General features: G+C 57.1%; 2 protein-coding genes across 3 annotated transcripts in view; one reads left to right on the plus strand and one right to left on the minus strand.

Annotated features, from left to right (window-relative positions):
* LOC121093890 (cadherin-23-like) overlaps positions 1-13,413 on the plus strand; it is a 42,304-nt gene extending 28,891 nt beyond the window's left edge. The window contains exons 18-42 of one of the 2 annotated variants that reach the window (XM_040606832.1): positions 813-938; positions 1,025-1,228; positions 1,456-1,914; positions 2,803-2,919; positions 3,462-3,686; positions 3,769-3,938; positions 4,219-4,356; positions 4,513-4,632; positions 5,123-5,300; positions 5,983-6,194; positions 6,719-6,913; positions 7,228-7,338; positions 7,522-7,651; positions 7,831-8,094; positions 8,220-8,381; positions 8,498-8,754; positions 9,031-9,128; positions 9,229-9,349; positions 9,529-9,608; positions 9,926-9,966; positions 10,267-10,327; positions 10,739-10,868; positions 10,950-11,072; positions 11,253-11,366; positions 12,304-13,413. In XM_040606832.1, coding sequence (XP_040462766.1) covers positions 813-938; positions 1,025-1,228; positions 1,456-1,914; positions 2,803-2,919; positions 3,462-3,686; positions 3,769-3,938; positions 4,219-4,356; positions 4,513-4,632; positions 5,123-5,300; positions 5,983-6,194; positions 6,719-6,913; positions 7,228-7,338; positions 7,522-7,651; positions 7,831-8,094; positions 8,220-8,381; positions 8,498-8,754; positions 9,031-9,128; positions 9,229-9,349; positions 9,529-9,608; positions 9,926-9,966; positions 10,267-10,327; positions 10,739-10,868; positions 10,950-11,072; positions 11,253-11,366; positions 12,304-12,630 — 4,163 coding nt within the window. In that variant the 3' untranslated portion in view covers positions 12,631-13,413. The remainder of the gene's footprint in view (positions 1-812; positions 939-1,024; positions 1,229-1,455; positions 1,915-2,802; positions 2,920-3,461; positions 3,687-3,768; positions 3,939-4,218; positions 4,357-4,512; positions 4,633-5,122; positions 5,301-5,982; positions 6,195-6,718; positions 6,914-7,227; positions 7,339-7,521; positions 7,652-7,830; positions 8,095-8,219; positions 8,382-8,497; positions 8,755-9,030; positions 9,129-9,228; positions 9,350-9,528; positions 9,609-9,925; positions 9,967-10,266; positions 10,328-10,738; positions 10,869-10,949; positions 11,073-11,252; positions 11,367-12,303) is intronic. The other variant, XM_040606831.1, reaches the window with a different exon arrangement.
* Positions 13,414-13,672: 259 nt separating this feature from the next.
* Positions 13,673-21,583, minus strand: LOC121093891 (prosaposin-like). The gene is made up of 15 exons (XM_040606833.1): positions 21,436-21,583; positions 17,982-18,106; positions 17,629-17,703; positions 17,416-17,541; positions 17,019-17,213; positions 16,562-16,705; positions 16,338-16,394; positions 16,099-16,107; positions 15,877-15,984; positions 15,588-15,674; positions 15,311-15,494; positions 15,049-15,218; positions 14,888-14,968; positions 14,613-14,720; positions 13,673-14,513 (listed from the first exon to the last, which is right to left on the minus strand). Exons 1-15 carry the CDS (start codon positions 21,494-21,496, stop codon positions 14,478-14,480), a joined length of 1,566 nt encoding a protein of 521 aa, XP_040462767.1. The 5' UTR covers positions 21,497-21,583; the 3' UTR covers positions 13,673-14,477.
* Between the last annotated feature and the right edge of the window lie 447 nt (positions 21,584-22,030).

The following is a 22,030-nucleotide window of genomic DNA, read 5'->3' on the forward strand; positions in this document are numbered from 1 at the left end:
GCCGTGTGGAGGAGACCCGATGCTGAGCAGGGAAAGGCTGCAGGTCAGTGGGATGGGGATGCTGAGTATGAGGAGCTCCTGCCAACGGCCTGGGGAGGTCAGCACTGAGGAGACCAGAGCTTTGGTCTATGCTGCTGGTGGAAACCCTTCCTGGCACAGGTCAGGCACAACCCTGCAAGAAATCAGATCCATTTGGGAATTGCTCAGCTGCAGGCAGCGAGAGGTGCCCGAGCCGAGCACTGGGGGCAGCCTTGAGAGCACCAACCTGCCCAATATCCCTGCAGGGGATGGGAAGCCATCTCTCCATCACCAGCACCTGGAGCTGCCTTGCTCCAGGGGTTAGAGATAAAGCAGACCAGCCTGTCCAGGTAGACATCTCCCAGCCAAAGAGCTAGAAATACTTTTTTTTTCTTTCTTTCTTTCTTTTTGCCTTCCTGCCATTTAAATTGCTCCCTGCCCAAGACCTCGGGTACCTTCCTGTCCTGCAATCGAGAGACAGCCCAGGCAGAGGGTTTGGGTGCCCGCAGGTGATGCCCTCAGCGGCAGGGTGCTGGTGCCGCCCATCTGATGGATGTGTCTGTCTGTTTGTTTTTAGCCGGACGTCCCACTGCCTCACCTGGGCCTCATGAAATCGGTCTGCAAGGCTGCAGCAGCTGCCCCCTGCCCCCGCTGCCTCGTACCCTTCGAGGCCCCTCTCTGTCACCTCCTCCATCCATTCATTGCTGTCCCTCATGCATCACTGGGGTGGGAGGGGGATGGGGGAGGCTCCGCAGGGGTCTGCCACCCACCCTAACCCTTATCATCCCATCCAGGGACTCTGGTCACGATGCTCAATGGACCCATCCTAGCTCTGGATGCTGACCATGGCAGCAATGCTATCGTGACCTACCAGCTCCTGGAGGCATCTCTGGACGTGTTTGTTATTGACAACAGGACAGGTGGGGTGGCTCAGCGGGTCCCAGCTCCCAGCCCAGGGCCATCAGGCAGCTGTGGGGTCTGTCACTGGGCTTTTCCCCCTCTCCAGGTGTTGTTTCGGTGAAGCCTGGCAGTGTGATAGACCGAGAGGCTTTGCAGGACCCTTGCCTGGAGTTCACGCTCGTGGCTCGTGACGTGGGGGGGCTGAACAGCACTGCCAGTCTGGTGGTGACCATCCTGGATGACAACGACAACCGCCCCATCTTCCAGCCAGCATTCATCACGGCACGGCTGTTGGAAAACAGCCCCCCAGGTCAGGAGAGGGCCGGGACTGGACGTGAGGGTGGGTGATGGGGAGACCTGGGTGTGCCCCTGGGACTGTGAAGATCCAGCTCCATTGTCAGGGTTGGCCAGCGTGGGGGTGAAGGGAAAATTTGGGAACTGCGGCTGCCCACACGGTTTGACAGTATTTGCCTTGTGACCAGGGGCTTGTTGCTGCCTCCAACCCTTGCTTGAGAGAGCTGTTCCCCCGCTTTCCAGGCTTCTCCATCGTCCAGGTGACAGCCACGGATGCTGACAGTGGCCTCAACCAGCAACTGGATTACCGGATAGAGGGCGGTGGCCAGGACAGGTTCCTGATTGATGCTACCACGGGGGTGATCCGTGTGGCCAACATCACCATCGACCGGGAGGAGCGGGATGCCTACCGGCTAACGGTGGTGGCTGTGGACCAGGGCACACCAGCGCTGTCAGGCACTGCCACTGTCAGCCTCTTCATCGATGACATCAATGACTGCCGGCCCGAATTCATCAACCCCATCCAGACCGTCAGCATCCCTGAGTCAGCCACCCCTGGCACCGTGGTGGCTGAGGTGGCTGCCATTGACCGGGACCTTCACCCTCGCCTGGAGTACTACCTGCTGGAGATCGTGGCCCGTGACGACACGGATGCACTGGTGCCTGAACAGCAAGGAGTATTCACAGTGGATTTTAGGACAGGTAGGAGAGCGGGAAGGGTGGCACGGGCAGTGTGGACTCCTCTCCTCGCTTCTGCTTCTTCTTCTCTGCCTGGAGGTAGGTGTCTGAGGCACGGAGAGATGATGCTCCTCTCCTGCCTCCCTGCTGTCCTCCTCCTGCTGACCTGTCTTACCCTGTCCTGTCCTCTCTCCCTTGGCCAATCAACTTAACTAACCCTTTTCTTTCCTTTCCGGCTCTCAGCTCACCAGGTTTGTCTCTGTGTCTGTGCTTGTTTCTCTCTCCGTGCCATCGATGCCTCCCTCCATCTCACCCATCTCCATCACAGGTGGCTCTGCTGCAGGCCGGGGGCTGCTCAGCCTTGGCAGACTGGACACAGGCACCCTCACTGGGGGGATCAGGGGGGACTCCAGGGTAGATGGTGGGCTCTACCCTCAGGGAAGGAGGGCCAGAAGCTCCCTGCATCCGTTTTGGAAGCACAGAGCCAATCCAGGAAACTAAAATGCCCTTGTTGTAGGGGTTACTGGGCAAGACTCCTACAGACACCAGAATGCTGAGCTAAAGTAGATGGGGTTGGGCAGAGGAGCAGCAGCAGTTGCTCCCAAACCCCTCTTGTCCACACAACACAAACCCTTACCCCAGCTGAGGCAGCACGAGAACCTGTTAGCTGGGCAGAGCGGAGCAGGCAGGAAGGCAGGAGATGGAGAACAGGGGAAGAAAAGTTGTCTTCTCCTGTAGCTACCGAGTATTTTCCCCATTTAGCCTTTGGGAAGAGGCAGGAGAGCAAGTGCAGCAGAGGTTGCAGCAGTCGGCTGGTACAGACCAGGCTGCCGAGGGTCCTGAATGGAGGGTCACAGGCTGTTGGAGGGTCACAGGCACAGCCTGTGACCCCCACCTTTTTGGGGTTCCCAGGAGCTGTGAAGATCAAAAGTCCCCTCAACCGGGAACTGGTGGCCACCTATGAGCTCACCATCTCCGTCCACGACAATGCCAGCGAAGTCATCGACCGCTCAGTCAGCGTGCCCAACGGTAAGCGTGGGCTCTACCCACGGAACGCAAGGCCAGAGGTGGCAGCTGCCAGGGGCTGGCACAGTTCCCCTACCTCCCTCTCCATCCTGACAAGCAACATTTCCAGTGGCAGCAGTCCTGGGCCAGCTCCCATCAGGTTCGGTTTCTCCTCTGGGCCCTCCTTTAGCGAATGGCTGGGGCATCCCAGGGATGGAGAGAACTATTTGTCCATAACCGTACCATGGGAGATGCCCACTTCTTCATTACTATCCCCATCGTGTCTTGCCACCCTGCTCCTGGTAATTCCAGGCCCATGTGTGAGAAGGCACATACAGATCAGGAGTAGGTCTCAAGCAGGTGAGACATGTTATGGCCAGGTCAGGGCATAGCAGCTTTGCTGAATATTGTCATTTTTCTTGGTGAACTAGCTCCATTTAGTTGGCTTTTCTGGAGTTTCATGCTTGTATATTTACAACCCTCCTTTCTCCCGTTCTTCTTTCCCTTCTCTTTCCCGCTTGTTCTCTGCCTCTTCTCTTCCCCCGTGGTCTCCACCATGGCCACAGCCAAGCTGACAATCAACGTCTTGGACGTCAACGACAACACGCCCCGCTTCCGCCCCTTTGGGGTCACCTATTTCACTGAGAGGATCCTGGAGGGAGCCACACAGGGCACCACACTCATCTCCATCTCGGCAGTGGACCCAGACAAAGGTGCCAACGGGCAGATCACCTATGAGCTGCTGAACCTCTCCCCAGAAGGCTATGCCTGCCTTGAAGACCAGTCAGCAGGTTGGTGGCCCTGGGAGCTGGGAGTCTGGGCAGGTCAGCGGCCTGGGGCAGGTTTCTTATTTCAGGGTCTCCTGTCCTCTAGGGAAGGTCGTGGCCAACAGGACAGTGGACTATGAGGAGGTGCAGTGGCTGAACTTCACCATTCGAGCCTCTGACAACGGCTCTCCCCGCAGATCTGCCGAGATCCCTGTGTACCTCGAGATAGTGGACATCAATGACAACAATCCCATTTTCAGCCAGCCATCCTACCAGGTAAGCTGGGCTCCCTTGTTCAAGTCCCTGTGGGGCTGGGCAGTGCCTTCCTTGTGATGACAGGCACAGAGCTGGGGGTTGTCCAGGGACACCTTCTCTTCCTCTGTCGCTGGTTGAACCATATGAAGAAGATGGTCAACCCACCAATGTACTCTGTGTGAACATCTTGTTCTGGGTCCAGCTGTGCCCACCCCTGGGTGTCACCCTGCACCCTTGGTTACTGCCCAGTAAAACAGCAAGCGAGGGAACAACCCTTCCTGCCTGTTCCCTTTGCTTGCAGAAAGCTGTCTTTGAGGACGTGCCGTTGGGTACAGTCATCCTGAGGGTCAAGGCCACAGATGCAGATTCTGGGCGTTTTGCTCTCATCCAGTACAGCCTGGGGGACGGAGAGGGCAAGTTTGGGATAAATCCCAACACGGTAAGGAGCAAACCAAGGCTGGAACAGAGCAGGGGAAGGAGAGGGATGGCTGACATGGTCCCACCTTGTGCCTTGCTCCCACATCTCACCTTACGCCCCCTCTCGAGTACCTGCTCTGCCAGACAAGGTCCACCTGAAAGTCTCTGTGTGCTGCAGGGTGACATCTATGTCCTGTCAGCCCTGGACCGGGAGAAGAAGGATCACTACACACTGACAGCTGTGGCCAGGGACAACCCTGGGGATGTCTCCAGTAACCGTCGGGAGAACTCTGTGCAGGTAGGGCTCTCCTCCCACCACCCCTCATGTGATGGTCACCAGTAAGAAGAAGAAGGTGTTAAACCTCAGGCTTTCCTTCCCAGCAAGCTTGCTGGTGGCTCGGGGAGGAATTAGCCAGAAGGAAGAGTAGGTGACCCCAGAGCCTGTAGGGTAGATGGTGCAGGGCACTTTGTAATGTGGAAACAGTGTGTCAGCAGGAGGGGACAGAGCGGGGGGGGGGGGGGGGGGGGGGGGGGGGGGGGGGGGGGGGCGGGTGGCGGGCAGGGGAGGGTGACATGATTGTCTGCAAGTGCTCCAGCATGAATGGGTGTCCCGGCCATGGCCACCCCCATTGTTGGAGGCAGGAATTCGGCTAGCAGAACTATGCGAATAGCAGGAAGGGCACTGCGCACCGGCAGCGGAGCCGTGGGTCCTGGCAGGGATATGGCCCCCAGGGGCTGCCCAGCTGTCTCCAGCCTCACATCACCCAGCTGGCTGTGCTTTGTCAAAGGTGCTGATCACAGTCCTGGACATCAATGACTTCAGGCCCCAGTTCAGCAAGAGCCAGTTCAGCACCAGTGTCTACGAGAATGAGCCGGCAGGGACCTCGGTGATCACAATGACTGCCACCGACCTGGACGAAGGGGAAAATGGGATGGTGACCTACAGCATCGAGGGCCCCGGAGCAGGTAGGTGCTGCTGGTGAGGGGCTGCTCCCCAGGGAAGAGGGTTATGATGAAGAACAATTAGAGGAGATGTAGGGGCCAAGCTTACATGCCATGTCCCACAGCTGGTTTGAAGCAAGGTCGTGCGAGCGCTTGCCAGGAGCAATGCTGAAAGCGTGGAGTTTTCAGTATTGCTCCACATCTCCCAGTTCCTCGTGGTGTGACATGTTGCAGCCTTGCCTGCCTTCATCCTCCAGCCCAGCCTTGGTTCATCCTCTTCTCCCCCACCCCAGCAGAACTTTCTATGTACACAAGTGTGTCTTGTAGCAAACCCACTGCATGCTTTAGAGGAAAGCTAAGAAGAGCTAGGAGGAGGTTGTGGGTGGATACTGGTTGTGCCTGAAATCCAGTATATCTCTGCACACCAAGGAGTGACAGGAACCAGGCAAAAAACAACATAAATGTAGAGTGGAATGGCAGAACATTCATTTTCCAGAGACTCATGGACTCCTCTGACCATCAGCCTGGGCAGGTGCTCTGAAAAACCCTGAGACCATTCACACACCTGGCCTCAGGCAGCCTTCATCACCCCTTGACAGGGATTTCCCACCAGTGAGGGGTGTGCTTCAGCGGTATACTGGTTTCTAATTGTAATTTATCTGGCGTGAAGTGTCCTGAGTCAGAGGTGTGTTTTTCCTGCCCCCAGAGGCTTTCAAGATCAATAAAGACTCTGGGCTTGTCACATCCCGGCGGCGCTTGCAGTCCTACGAGAGGTTCAATCTGACCGTGGTGGCCACGGACAAGGGGCATCCTCCTCTCTGGGGGACCACCATGCTCCACATCGAGGTCATCGACATCAACGACAACCGCCCTGTCTTCATCCGCCCGCCCAACGGCACCATCCTGCACATCAAGGAGGTAAATCCTTTGGGAGGGAGCAGGGCTTGTGGCATGCCGAGTCTGTGTCTGGGAGCGCTCCTGCCTACTGGTGGCAAAATCCAATCTCCAACTCTACCGGGGACGGAACAAGACCTTGATTTGACAGGTGGTAAGAAGGTTTGGGTCATGAGGCTGAGCGATCAGCAACAGCCCCTCTCCATACGTGTGAGTGGGGGTGCTGGGGAAGCTTTGGGGAACAGAAACACCAGCGGCACGCAAATTAAACAGCCAGTCTGCTGAGCCTATTTATAAACAAGGACTGAAATGCTGACATTTAAGATGTTTCTCCTTTCTGGGAAGCCAGGCTTGGCTCAGCCAGTCCCCAGCACCTGCACGGAGCAGCCACCCTCCCAAAGGGAATGATGGCTTCATGTTGCCAGGCTCCAGTTGGGTTTTGGGGAGCGAGAGCCTGTTGACCCCAATACAAAGGGGTCGGAGGGGCAGGGGGGAGTGGAGGGCTCAGGTGCAGTGCCGGGGCTGAAGGGCTACGTGTGTGCAAGCAGGAGATCCCCCTGCGATCCAATGTCTACGAGGTCTACGCCACGGACAAAGACGAGGGCCTCAATGGAATGGTGCTCTACAGCCTGCTGAAAACTGGGGCAGGGAACAAAGACTGGGAGTATTTCAGCATCGACTCAGTCAGCGGGCTGATCCAGACGGCCATGCGGCTGGACCGGGAGAAGCAGGCAGTGTACAACGTAAGCCAGGCGGCAGCGTGCCCGTGGGGTGGCCAGGATGGTCCTCGAGGCTGTGGGTCTGGTGTGGGGCTAGCAGGATGCAAGGGATGTGGTGGGGATGGAGTCAGCTGCCGCAGTCGTGAACTTGTCACCCCTTAGCAGGAACTGGGTGGTTATGAAGTGGCATCGGAGAGTTGCCCCCTGGTGGGCCAACTCCCAGCTCCCTGTTAAACCCCCCAAAAATCCTCCACCACCCAGCTGTCCCGTCTGTCTGTGCCTCCAGTCCCCTGGCCCGTGTGGTTTTGCCCAGGACGGCCTTGTGCCTCTCTCCCCAGCTGATCATCGTGGCCTGCGACCAGGGCCAGCCAGCCTACGAGACCATGCAGCCCCTGCAGATCGCACTCGATGATATTGATGACAATGAGCCCGTCTTCCTCAGGCCACCCGTAAGGCGTGGGATGGAGGGGGTGGGACACAGGGCATGCAGGGATGGCGATGTCAGCAAGCACGTGTGATGGAGCATGCATCGCTGGGCATCACCATGGTGGGGAGCACAATGGGATCTGTCTGCTTTTATTTAAAGCCACCTCAGTGCTCATAACACTCCCTTCTCCTGGGGTCTCTGGCAGAGGGACAGTCCCCAGTACCAGGCACTCTCCGTCCCTGAGCACTCACAGCCAGGCACCGTGGTGGGGAATGTCACCGGGGCAGTAGATGCGGATGAGGGCTCCAACGCCATCGTTTACTACTTCATAGCAGGTGGGTGCTGAGCCGGGAGGGGACGGGCAGCTCTGCATTCCTCAGCACACCCCTTCCCAAGGGTTTCTGTCGCTCCCATCATCTCCTCACTGCTTTTCTGGCCTGGCCAACGGTCAAGGTGGCGTTTCAGAAATGCCAAGCCTAGAGGGGACTAACTGGCAATCCTTTTCTACACCCAGCTGGGAACCAGGAGAGCAACTTCCAGCTGAGCCGAGAGGGGAAGCTGCAGGTCTTGCAAGACCTGGACCGGGAGAAGGAGCCATACTACTCCATCATCGTCAAAGCATCCAGCCAGAGGAACTGGTCCCCTCCCCAGGACCAGCAGGTGGGCAGAGCCCAGCCCTGGGACCTCAGTGGGGACCTGACCCTTCAGGAGGTGCGGATCTTCCTGGACGACATCAATGACCAGTCCCCCCAGTTCACCAAGTCGGAGTACACAGCGGGTAAGGGGTGCCAGGGGCTGGGGGGGCACCAGGAGCCAGAGATACTCCGGGGAGAGTCCAGCAGATGAAGGGGCAGTGAGAGCCAGCCCAGCCCCAGGTTCCTGTCCCATCTCTCTCTCTCAAAGGGGTAGCCACTGACGCCAAGGTGGGATCGGAGCTGATCAGAGTGGTCGCAGTGGATGCCGATATAGGCAATAACAGCCTGGTCCTGTACAACATCCTGGGCATCCGCTACATCAAGCATCAGTCCAATGACTCTGAGGAGGTGGCCAACATCTTCAGCATTGGTGTGTACCCTGCATGCTGTAGGAGCATGGCATCAGGGCCAGAGACATCCCTGTGGGCAAAGACTTCCCCGTGGTCAGGGTCACTAATCCTGGGCTTGTGACCGTCCTTTCCCCAGGAACCCTTGATGGGATCCTGCGGACCTTTGACCTCTTCACGGCCTACAACCCTGGCTACTTTGTGGTGGACATCATGGCCTCTGACCTGGTGGGCCACAATGACACAGCCATTGTGGGGATTTACATCCTACGTGATGACCAGCGGGTCAAAATCATCATCAATGAGATCCCCGACAAAGTCAGGCAGTTTGAGGAGGAGTTCATCAGCTTGCTCTCCAACATCACAGGCGCCATTGTCAACACGGATGATGTGCAGGTAACCACCCCTGAGGTTGCTTGGAGGGGTAGGTAACCTTTCACATGCTGGTTGGGAGATCTCCTTTGAGGGTGCCCTGTCTGTATAAACTGTAGACACCCCTGAGCTCTGAAGGTGACAAATAACACCCCAGCCTGGAGTGTATTGAAGAGGTTCAGACCAACCCCATGCCAAGCCTGAGGGTCTCTGGCCTCATGAGCATGTCAGGGCATGCTTGGGAGATGTTCTGGGAGGAGACACCTCTCCCACACTGCAGACCTTGCGGTCTCTCCCCAGTTCCATGTGGACAAGAAGGGTCGGGTGAACTTCGCACAGACAGAGCTGCTGATCCACGTTGTGAACAGGGAGACCAACCGCATCCTGGATGTGGAGCGGTATGTCACCTGGCCCATCACCCAGCCCATCACCCAGCCTGTTGAGTCCTTGGGGAGCCTCATTAACGTCAAGATGCCCAAGCAACCCTTCTCTTCCCAGGGTGATTCAGATGATAGATGAGAACAAGGAGCAGCTGAGGAACCTCTTCAGGAACTACAATGTGCTGGATGTGCAGCCTGCCATCACTGCCCGGGCCCCAGATGACCTCTCAGCTCTGCAGGTAATAGCACAGCTGGGGCTGGAGATGGCTGCTGCTCACAGGTGGGGCACTGTCCCTTCCATCCTCCATGGCCCTCCATGGACTGGGGAGATATTTCACCCAAATAATTTCAGGCAGGTGCCCACCACTGGATGCTGGCTTCATGCCAGAGGTTGCCACTACCCTTCTGTCTCTCCTAGATGGTGATCATCGTGCTGGCCGTCCTGCTTTTCCTGGCTGCCATGCTCTTCATCCTGATGAACTGGTACTACCGGACAGTGTGAGTAACGCCTGGGCTCTGCCCCACTGGCCGCAATCTCCTGATGGGCCAGGGGGCACCTGCGTGGCCGCTCCCGGCCCTGGCAGGGCTGGCAAAGGAGCTTCCCAACACCTTCTGTGGGAGGGCTCAGCTTGGGTTCAGAAATTGCCCTTCTTCCCCCAAAATACAGTGGCTTTAACACTGATAGTGCCGCTCCCCTGCAAGTTTTCCATCCTTATTGCTACACGGGCTGTTTACAGGTTTATTGCAAATCTGTGTCCCCCTCTCCTTTTGAGCATCTTGATTTTCTTCCCTGATATGCTGTATTTCTTTCACAGGCACAAAAGGAAATTGAAAGCCATAGTGGCTGGCTCCACCGGTGAGCAGTGTTTGGGGTTTTCTAGCTGCATGGACAGCAGGGTGCATGAAGAGCACGGAGGGGGTACAGAGGGAGATGCGGGAGATGTCAGTGGGGTGCAAATCAGAGGTGACCCTGCCCAGCAAGGCACAATGCAGGGAGGCTTTTCTTAGCATCCAGGCTCCGCATTATCAGCGTGTTTCTCATGCCACCGGTGCCTGTTTGGTCACTGCATTTCCCCAAGAACTAAGTGCCATCCTGTGGTTTGATGATCAGCCCACCAACATGCCACGCTGTAACCCCTGCTCCTGCCTTTTGCAGGGAACAGAGGCTTTATGGACATCATGGACATGCCAAACACCAACAAGTACTCCTTTGATGGGTGAGTCCTCCTCTTCCTTCCCCTTGCCGGTTTGCCACCTTGCGGGATCACAGGCTGCTCCCTGAGAGAGGATGCCTGTGTTTTGCAGCCAGGGATGCACAGGAGGTGGAGGCACGATGCCTCTCTGCTCTGCAGAGGGAGGGAGCCAGCCATGCCATTTGGGGCATGACTCTGGCCCTGGGACGCGTGCTTACCTCGAGAGCTTTCAAAGACTTTGTGCTTTCTCCTGTGACTCTGTCTCTGCCAATACTGGCCAGGCTCGGGGTAAACAGAGATGATGGGCAGGTGTCACACGTCTGGATCCTGCACAGGCCAGGAGGAGGCAGCGCAACCTCAGCATCCTGCTCTGGATGGGGTTAGGGGTGCTGCCCCTCTTGCTTGTGCTGAAGGCTGCTCCTCTCCCCCGGGCAGGGCCAACCCGGTGTGGCTGGACCCCTTCTGCAGGAACATGGAGCTGGCAGCGCAGGCGGAGCACGAGGACGACCTGCCGGAGAACCTGAGCGAGATCACTGACCTCTGGAACAGCCCTGCCCGCACCCACGTGAGACATGGCCCCCACCGGGACCCCTCCTCCCTGCGCCCACCGCGCGCACCGCCTGTCAGCCACTCTCTCCTCCCGCAGGGTACCTTCGGCAGGGAGCCTTCCGCAGCCAAGCCTGAGGATGACCGCTATCTGCGGGCCGCCATCCAGGAGTATGACAACATTGCCAAGCTGGGGCAGATCATGCGGGAGGGACCCATCAAGGTGAGTGTTGAGTGTGGGCACCCTCCACCAAGGGGGTCTTCTCCTACCACTACAGTTTCCAGGTTCTCGGCTGCAGCACCAGAGGGTCACGTTGCTCGAAAAAGTGCTGGGATGAGGCCATCCCCCCTGTGACCAAACCATCTCCTTTGGGTAACCCATCGTCTCTCCCCCTCCACCCAGGGCTCTCTCTTGAAGGTGGTTCTGGATGATTACATGCGCTTGAAAAAACTCTTTGCCCAGCGGATGGTGCATAAGGCCACCACCAGTCAGGGGGACCGCTCCTCGGTCTCAGAGGTAGATGGGCTGTGCATGGGCGCGGGGAGATGCTTGCCGTGCCCTCTGGGATGCAGTGTGTCTTCCTGGCCCCACAGGCCGCGGTTGCTCCCCGTGGCTGCAGTCCCCATCACTCGGTGGTTCCCCCATTCTCTGCTTGGCCAAAATGAGCCAGGCGCTGGTTTTCCACTGAGGCTGCCAGTTCCCTGCAGTACCCCAGCTCTCGTGACCCCCTGTGTTTTTTCTGAGCATCAGCAGCACCTTCTCCTTCAGTCTCTCCCACGGTGGGGGAGGACCTCCCTCTTTGGAGGGTGGGCTCTGTCCATCACCTCCCCCTCTCTCTCGAGGCTGGCCAAGAAGCTGCAGGTCCCTGCATGCACACAGGGACATCTTCCCTCCCCTCTGCTTCTCTGAGCTTAGCAACTCAGCAGGTCTGAGGCAAAAAGGCTGGAATAGAGGGGTTTGGTGCAGGAGGGCTGGTGTGGGGACAAGGAACTCCTGCAGCCTTCCTTCTCTTCATGGGGGGCAAAACTTGGGGCAAACAGAGCAGAGGAGAGCAGTGGGATGGGAGACACCTTTGAGCCCTTCTGCCCCCCATCCCTCCTCACGCTTATCCCCCTCCAGCCTTCCCTCAACTCCTTTCCTTGTCTGCCTCCTGCCCCACCACCCTCATACAACCCCAAATCCCAAACCCAGTCCAAACTCCTCCTTGGCTGCTGTGGGACACACTACCCAGCTGGCAGCTGATGCCTGAGCCGGGATGACCACCCAGCAAGTGCTCTGGCTGGAGATCATCATTGCACTGGTGATCCTCATCACCGTGGTCTGAGGCTGCTTCAGAGGAGAAGGGTCCCATCCCTCCCGCTGGGCTCCGCCATTGCAGGAGGTTTGGAGACATGGAAGCCAGGATCTGCTCCGGCTGCTATTGTGATTCTCCTGCTCCATGAACCTTTTGCAGCTGATCCAGAAGGAGCTGGAGGAGGAGGAGGAGGAGCGCAGCCCCAGCCAGGGCAGCCTTCGCTTCCGCCACAAGCAACCGGTGGAGCTGAAAGGTCCCGATGGCATCCATGTGGTGCATGGCAGCACAGGCACGCTGCTCGCCTCTGACCTCAACAGCCTGCCTGAGGATGACCAGAAGGTGCTGGGGCGCTCGCTGGAGACTCTGACCGCCGACTGTGGGGGCTACAGTGACCACAACGCCCGCACTGAGTCAGCCAAGTCCACCCCCCTGCACAAGATGCGGGAGGTGATCATGGAGAGCCCTCTGGAGATCACAGAGTTATGACGAGCGGTGGTGGTGGTGGTGCTCCTCTAGGCAAGCCGGGGCCAGCAGGGATGAAGCACGGACCAGGGGGGCCGTGGCAGGCACTGTGGGCACCCCAAGACCAGTGCTTGGCCCCCTCCTTCACCTGCAGAAGGAGTCCAGGCCAACCAGTGCAGTTTGCTCTGGCAGCCTCGGAGAGCTTGGCCCCAGGAAAGGGCTCTCAGGACCAGTATGCTTTTACTCACCTGTCATTTATCCATGAAAGCATTAAATTTTTTTTATTTTTCTTATTAAAAAAAAAAAAGTTTTTTTTTTTTTTTAAAAAAAAGAAGAAAAGCTAAATGAATCCAATGAGTCCAGACTGGACAGGGGTGAAGGTGCAGGATGATGAGCTGCTGCAGCATCCCCATGCGCAGGTTGGAGACAAGCAGCCATCACACCTCAACCATGGGCAGAGGGAGGGCTGGGACAGCATGGGGAGGGGCTGTGTCTGGTTGGCATAAATGTCACCTTTCCAGCAAGGAAGGCCCCCCCAGAAAAAAAAACAAAAGAACAAAAAAAACCCCCCAAGACATTTCTCCATTTTGCTGGCTTTACCAAAACATGTTGCGACATTGAAAAAGAGAGAGACTGACAATAACTGGGGCTTCTGGATGTGGAGTGCTCGTGCGTGTTTTTTCTTGCCCTTTTCTTTCCCCTTCTCTCTTGCTTTTGGGTTTGTTCGTTCGAGGGTTTGTTTCCAATCGTAACCTTGTGGAGAGTTTCGGGCACGGTCTGTTACGGGACTCAGAAATACACTGTCTATGGTTTTGGGTAACCTGTCTGTCATCCTTCCTCCCCAGCTGCACTGTGCCAGATTCATCATACCCAAACCTCCTTTTGAAGAGAAACCCCCTGTTTCCCCCTGATTTCACCCCTCAATCCATCACCTTCACGAGATGCTGCCCTGGGCGTTAATGCACCCCGTATTTTGGGGGAAACATTAAATCTTCCCCAGATGTGCCCCTCCTTGCTGCACCACCGGCCCCCCAGAAGAAGGAGGAGGGAGACAACCAGCCGGGCTCACAGGATGAGTTTATTTGCAGTGAGATGCTCCCGTGCACGCTCAGGACCAGGTACTGTGGGTGTCCTCCCTCCTCTGGCAGGGAGGGACAAGCCAGCACCCCACTGCCCCTCACCACTGCAGCTGGGTCAACACAGGACCCCCTCCGGCAGGGATGTGTGTGAAAGGAAAACTTCACCACCAAACTCACTCATGTTGTGTTCAGGGGATCCACCTCCAGCAATCAGCTGGACACAAAATTGTTGTACTGCAAGTATCGTGGAAAACCAGGCATTGCAGGTAAATTTAATCCACTTTGTTCCTTTAACTGGTGACGGGTGGGGGAAGCCACCCCTGTTTGAAGAAGGACCAGCAAAGCACTGGGCTTAGCAAAAGCCGACGAGACCTGCACTGCAAGGCTGCTGGCAGCCGGGCATGGAGGGTCGGCATGTGGGAAGCAGAAACCATCCCAGTCATAGGGACAGATCTGGGCCTTAGGAGCGGTTCAGGATGGGACGGGGATGGGCATAGAGATGGGGACAGGGATAGAGATGGGGATTTTGCAATCGCCCCGAGAAACATCAAGGCTGAATCCCCAGTCCTGGAAATACTAACAAGTCCCTTAACCCGATTTGGAAATCCAAGCCCCAGGGGTGCAAAAGGAAGTGGCAGAGGTGGCTGGGGCACCCCATGGCCCCCACCGGGGTAGTGAGGCCAGTGGGCTCCTGCCGTCACCATCCATGGGTACAGGCACATCCCAAGGGAGGGGGTCTGGGATCCTGAACCAAAATGGCAGAGCAAGCCCGGCCAGCCAGGGATGTGGCTCCTAGTTCCATAGGTGACGCCGGCAGTGCTCGACAGCCTGCAGGAGAGATGGGGAGGGATGGTGGTGGTAGGCAGGGACCCCCCCCCAGCATGCTGCTGACCCCGACCCAGGGGACGGGATGCTGCCAACACTTACGTGGCACTCAACTGCCGTGGCCATATTCTTGCACCAGTAGTGCGGGCCCCAGGCACAGCGGTCCGAGCCCAGGAGATCCTCCTCAGTTGAGTCACAGGCTCTTATTTTCTGCATTGTAAAGGAAAAGGGTGGGAGAGGGAAGAAAAAACCCCTATGAGCACCCTTTGACACCACTGCCCCCCTCCCAGCTCCCCCAGGCTCAGACAATAGATGCCCATCTCAGTACGGGCTGCCCCAGGGAGCGGGTGCAGCACCCGCGGCATGGGGACACTTACGGTGCAGACGAAGGTGGGGTCCATCATCTGCACGAGGAGTCGCATGGCTGCTGGCTCGTACTGCACCACGAGTGCTTCACACTGGGAAGGAGAGGGGGGGGTGAGCCCAGCCAGGGGTGTCGAGGGTCCCACCTGGCTGAGCACTCCCCTCCCCGGCTCACCTTGTCGGTGAGCGGCGTGGGCAGCAGCTCACAGCCCTTCTCCAGCATGTCACCCAGCTCTGCCAGCGTCTCATTCTTCAGCAGCTCGTTATCGAAGTACGTGATGACGATCTGGCAGACATTGCAGAAGGTGCCTGCGCCCACTGCCAGCTGCTCTAGCGTGGCAACCCCTGCGGGACATGAGGGGGCCATTAGCACCCCCCAGAACCCCACTCACCAGGGGACCTGGTATCTGGGTGCCATCTGGGTCCCCCCAGCTCACCTTGGTGGGCGTCCACGCTCCGGGGGCAGCAGCGCAGCATGGTGCAGACGGCTGCTGGGTCAGTGGCCTCCAGCAGCATGATGACCACAGCTTTGCCGTAAGAGTCAACAAAGTCCTTGCACTGCCCGATGACACCGTGGGGCAGCATGTAGCACACCTTCTCGATGTCATTCACCAGTTGCTCCTACCGGGAGAAGGCAGGTAGAGGGAAATACCCACTCCTTGATGTCCCCTTTGCCCCCCTTTCTCATCCCTGGACCACAGCAGCAGGGCTCACCTCAGTCACGTTGTTCTCCAGGAGGCTCTCAGCTGCCTTCACGGCAAACTGGCACATCTCACACAGTGGTGTGGTCTTCTCCTCATCCTGTCAGAACAAGACAGTGGGACACACACCAAGCACCGGCAGAGCTGCCCCCACCCCACCCGGCCATCACCGCCACAAAACACATATCCCACCTTGGAAAAACAGAGATCCTTGAGGAAAAAAAACCTGCAAAATAAGGCTCTCCCTTCCCAGTGTTTGGATTTTAGGGAGCACAGCAGAGTCAGGGTGGGTCCTTACTTACCCCCAGCGTGCTCAGGACCTGTGCTATCTTCTCTGTGATCAGTGTGTGGAGGGGCAGCGCCGAGGTGGAGGAGCAGAGTCCCAGCTGGCCACACAGCTCTGTGGGGTCCTGGGGAGAGAGACGTCCCAAATCGGGTGGGCATTGCCCCCCGGGAAGGGTGAGCCTGCACCCACTTTCCCGTGGTGGGTGATTTCAACCCATTGTGGCATGGGTCTCACTTACCTCAGCCTGCTGCCAGTGGAGGAGTCAGAAAACCGCAAGAAAACATGAAAATAAAAAAGAATTACAGTGGTTCCAAGCGAGAGAGAGGGGAAAGAATACTTAAAAGTTCATAGAAATATAAAGCAGCGGGATTAATTAAAAACAATTTGCTGATGAGGTCCCCTTGGTTGTGCCACTTAGTCTCCCTCATTGTCGCCCACCTGCCCCCGGCAGCCCCAGGGAGCAGCTCACCCGCTTACCATGTACTGGAGCAGTTGAGCAGCCGTGTCCGTGTACTGAGCCAGGTAATGCTTGCACTGTGCAGGGGAGACGTGGCGTTAGCACCCGAGGGCGGACACCCCACCACCCTGCCCACACACCCCCAGGCACTGCTCAAAAGCAGGCAGCTGCAAAAAATGCTCCCATGCCACGGTGACATCGCAGAGGAGGAGGAGGGAGCCCAGCATGATGCCGGCACCCTTACCCACTGTGCCAGCCTGGGTGACAGGCCCTCGCAAGCCTGCTCAGCGTGGGCCACCAGCATCTGGATGAATGCGGTGTGGGTCCCCAGCTCCAGCCGCATGGCTGCCACCAGCTGCAGGCAGTCTCCGCACACCTCTTCCATCTCCTGTGGGAGCACACGGGTAGCGATGCATCAGTACTCCCCCGAAATAAAACCTGAGTGCCCCCAACGCCTGCATTTGCAGAGCTGGGATTTAAATGCCAGTTGCAATCTGGGGCAGTTTTTTGGTCAGCATCCCTCTGGTCCTCCCCTGCATCCTGCAACATCCTGGCCCCAAACTGGTGGTACCCCTAATCAGATGCTATTTCAGCTGTGTGGTAATTTTAATATTATTTTTTTATTATTGTTAAATAGGCGATGCTTAGGCAATTCTCACCCTTGACCAGCATCAATGGCACTTGTGCCTGTGCCACGGTACCTGGGCTGTGCCACGAGGCAGATCCTGGGGATGGAGCAGGAGGGGCACATTGGCGATGAAGGGGGAGACCAGGTCAATGAAGTCCTGAGCAGGGCCTGCAGGGGCTGGCGGTGGCTCCTGAAACTTCAGGGCCCCTGTGGGGCTCTCCCGGGGCTGGCACAGCTTGATGGTTCCACACACCACCTTCGGATCTGACTGAGGGAGCAGAGGGGAGGGGGCTTGGAGCTACATCAGCCCCGTCACCCTGTTCCTCCGCCATCCCCAGGTCATTTCCATCCCTGTCTTGTCCCCACAGAGGTTTCGTCCCAGGCTCCAAGAGCCTCCTTTGCCCTGCAAGTCCCCAAGTGACCCCAAACCATGGAAAAACTGAAACCCAAGGGTGTTCTCCACCGGTTACCAGCACTTGCTTGCCCAGCTGGACGAGGATGAGGATGCCAGTGTCCACCATCCTCTTGCACTTGACAGACCAGTCCTGGAAGGGCAGGTACTGGCATCTTTTATCCAAGAAAAGCCGCAGTTTTTCCTAGATGAAAGAGGAGAGGTCAGGGCCAGGCTGGCCTTGGGAGGGGGACACACCAGCCATGCACCCCCCTTCCCAGCCGTGACCCACCTCGGTGCGGTTGTCCTGCAGGATCTTGCCCACCACGGAGACTGCCACCTGACACAAGTGACATGGGATCCCCTTCTGCTGAGAGAGGGGACACACTGGGATGCTGCCAGGGCACCCAGACCTACCAGTTGCAAAAACACCCCACCAAGGGTTACTCGGGAACATCCCAAGGAAGCCATTCACTTTTGCCACTCACTTTACAGATACATTGCTGCCTGAGAGCATCAGCAGATGCTCCTCTGGGTGCCCAGCATCGAGGTGGACAGGCAGGGGTTCTCTGCCCAGCCCCATGTTTTGGGGCAGGATGAGTATATCCTTCCAACCCCCTGCATCCCCCCTCCTGGTGTGGTTACCCCCAGGGCCTGGTCCCAGGCGGTGATCCGGCAGAGCTCCAGTGCCCCACACTTGGCTGCTGTCGCCACATCGCGACACCAGTCCTCCGGCCGCTCGCTGCATTCTCGGAAGGGACTGGCCCCAGCTGCAGGGGGGGGAAGAGGAAACCATCAGCCCCCAGGGCACCCTGAGACCATCTCGTGCCCCCTACCGAACTCCCCACCAGCACCCCAACCCTAACTGTGCCCCACAAGCCGAGGCGATGCTCCACAACCTTCCACTGTGATTTGTCCCCTGCTTTTGCAGTGGTTGTGGGCTTGTTGGGTTTTATAAATTAATTTTTAAGGCCAGCAAAGGCCATCTTTGCCGGGTCACCATGTACTGAGGACTTTTCCAACAGGATGTCACAGCAACTTCACACCAGCATCAAAAGCAGAGCAAATTCTGGGATCATCCTCAGCCTCACAGCACCTTTCAACATGCTGGGGAGGTGGCTGCTTATAAAAACAGCAATAAATCTTGCAAAATGAGCAAACCAAGGGTGCCAGTGCTCAGCCCTGTGCAGCAACTGTCTAGCCACACCATGGCTCCCGGCAATGATTGAGCAACCCCAGTTCTGGGGGTTTTTTTTTTGGTTTGTTTTCTTTTCATTTCCTCCCAATGACGGCATTTTCTCCTGCCTGCAAATCCGTGGCACGGCAGCGGTAGCATCGCCTGTCCTGGCCGCCTGGGCAGCACAGTGGCATGGTGCAACACCAGCAATTTAATTGCCACCTTGGTGTCTCAGGATTCATTCGCAATGGGGCAAGTGTTTGCTCCCACTGGGGGCTGCACCCACCCAAGATGGGGCTGGGGAGGAGGCGAGGAGCTGGCACAACCCAAGCCCTTCACCACCCTGCTTCAGCCAGGAGCTGCTCCAGGAAGCATGGGGAGCAGGACATGAATAGACAGACGGACAAACCCTGCTGCATACATTCTTGCAGCTGGCCTAAGCACAGCACAACCTTCCCAGAGCATTTGTATCTAGTTTTTACCACTCAGTCCTGCCCATATGGTTTTGCACGGCAGGAATAAAGCCAAAGGCAAAAAACTGCTCCTTCCACCCACCCTGCCCTTATCAGGTTTCTCCCCAAAAGCTGCTTCTCCTGCATGTCAGATTCCAGCAACGCCTTCAGCTTATCCGTGGGATGTGTTGGGGCAGCAGCTCGAGATGCCCATGGCCACCCGAGGAAGTCCCCGGGGGTGGGGGGGCTACAGAGAGCCTGACCCCCCACCAGCTCTGCCTGCTCCCAGCAGCACCAGCACAGCTTGGCAGGTGCTGGTTGGCATTTCAGCCCCGATTGCCCCATCAGGCTGATGGCAGCACCAGGGCAGGAGTGAGCCCCAGGGCAGGGCGAGTCCCCTTAGGTTTTCCATGCACGGCTTCCCACACACCTCTCCAGCAGCACAATGCCACAGACCACATCAGCTGAGAGATAGGTGTTGGGTTTTGGTTTTGTTTTTTTTTTTTTTACTCTGATGCTAGCATCAGGCCAAACAGGAATGGCAAGTCAGCAGAAGCATTAAGGGGCAGCACCAAAAAAAAAAATAAGGGAGGCAACAACCCCACAGCTTGTTCCTGAGCTGGTCCTGCCTGACTCACAGACACAGGCATCTCGCACAGCCCCATGCTGGAGATGAGACCAGCGGTGTAAGAACGCTGCCAACAATAGTATGGCTGGTCTAAAAGGCACCAGCGGTCTGGACCTGCACCCTCCTGGCTCACGGTGGCTCTCAGCACAGCGCTTACTCCTCCCTCTACTCAAGCTGCAACTCAGTCAACAAGTACTGGGCCAGAAACATAATTAATACCAACCATACCACCTAAATGCTGAGGGCAGGGGGAGCTTCCCTGGGTAGAGAGCATGGCCACAGGGCAAGCGACCAAGGCAACCGGTGCCCTGTGAGCTCTCCTCCACATTTCAGTGCTGTACCAGAGCCACCTCATGCCGATGGGCTGCAGGATGTCAGACAATGCCAATTTTGGTAAAACCACCACGGTGGTCCCAGGCCAGCCAGGGCTGCCCTATCCCCAGCTGCCAGGCCCCTAGGCTGAGCTGGGATTTGTTCAGGAGAGTCCAGCACTGATCTCTGGACCTAGCCGGGCTGCGCCAGCATTACACAGAGCGCCAGAGCACGCTGGCCCAGCCGGCAGAGCCTGGCAAGCCGGTTGTGACGTAAACCCTGGGGGTGGCAGCATGGGCCCCAGCATCCCAGTTCCCAGCCTGGCGCATGCTCCTGTTTCAGCAGAAGCTGTAAATACGCTCTTCCCAGCATCAAAATCCTTCTTCAAGGCCTGCAGCAGCCCCTGGTCCCACAGCTCTCCCAGCCACACTATGCCGTGTAGCTGAGCCACTGCTGCAAGAGCCGCCATCAGCTTCCAGGGCAGGCATCGCCCAAAGGACGGACGTGCCGAGCATGGGTGAACTTTCCTGCTCTGCCTGTTGCTGGCTGGAACACCTCCACACGTCTCCTCCACTGCCAGGCCACACATACGCAGTCACAACTCCACTGCAAAGCCAGCACCTGGACAGGTCACATCGGAGAAGCCCAATGGGCTGAGCCTGAGGTAATCAGGGTGTAAAAGGGATTCTTCCCTCTAAAAGAGTTTTTGGGTGGGTTTTTTGGCCTATGACAGCAGGGCTCCACAGCTTACTCAGGGAAATTTCCCCTGGAATAAGCAATTTCCCCTTGAGTAAGGATGAGGGGTCAGAAACAGATTCTTCCCATCTTGTTTCCCAGGGATGGGCCAGGCATCACTTTCTCACTCTTTATCGGGGGGATGGTCAGGGAACGGCAGCACAAGCTCATCTGCAGGAGGATGTGCTCACAGATACCCAAAGGCCCGGTGATGAGAGGTCTCCAAAAGCGCACAGGTCTGCAGCACTACACTCCATCACCCTACCCAGAACTCTGCCAGCCACAGCAGAGAAGGCTCCCTGCCTCCTGCACCTTGTACAAGGCTCCTAATGAAAACAACAGCTCCAGGTGGCACCACAGCCACTCCCTCACACAAGGACAATGACTTCCCCCAGACTGCATTTGCACAGCCAGGTCCCAACACCAGGGACAACAGACACACAGCCCTCTCCCCCATCACTGTTGAGACACCCCATCAACGGGCCTCCCTCCTTCCATACCCAGCAAAACACCAGCTCCCTCCAAATCCCCGCTGGCCGGAGAAGCGAGGGAGCAAACCAACCACTTTTTGCCCCGAGATCATCTTTAAGGACAGAAGTTGCAATGCTCACATCCAGGTAGGCAAGAAGTAAAGCAGCCAGTGGTGCTACCTGCCCCAGCTCTCCTCCAGCCTAACTCCAACGCCACAGAGGGATGAGGAGGCACACTACGTAACTTAAATAGCCAGGAATAGTTTTGGGGTTCAGAGGGGTTTTCTGGGCTCTCCTCGAGTCCTACCCCCAGGCCTGGCCTTACCTTGGTAGGAGCCCAGGCACACAGAAAGGATCAGCACCCAGCCACTCCATTTGCTCTCCATGCCGTTCCCAAGATAGTCCTCAGTGGCTGGTTCCTCTCCTCTGCTGCTCCCAGACTGAGGAATCTTGGATGGGCTGGGAGAAGTAGTGAGAACCCACACCTACACAGGGCAATTACCACACCCCTCTCCTTACACCGTGATTATAAAATCACCACCAGCCTGCAAGTGCAGGGAGGGACCAGAGCCAGGCAGGTATTCCCGGGAAGTCAAAAGCAGCCCAGAACCTGCTGCTCAGCACTAACCTCACTACTCCTGGCTGCAAAGGATGGGCACAGCAGGGGAAAACTGTCCCAAGTGCCACGCAATATGGCAATTTTCTGTCCTCTTCACTGAAGAGGGTATCATTCCTTACAAAAACAAGAAAGTCAGCAGCACAGATATTAAAGACCAGTAAATTTAGGACAAGTGAATTAACAGTGTACTTGGAGGCTGTCAAGTAGTTTGCTTAAAGCATTTAGAAGACATCTGTTTTATTGCAAATAAAGCAAGGAATGAAAACGAAAGGAAACCCACATTAAATGCAAGTCAGCACTG

This window comes from Falco naumanni, chromosome 9, assembly GCF_017639655.2.
Source record: "Falco naumanni isolate bFalNau1 chromosome 9, bFalNau1.pat, whole genome shotgun sequence".
NCBI lineage: Eukaryota > Metazoa > Chordata > Aves > Falconiformes > Falconidae > Falco > Falco naumanni.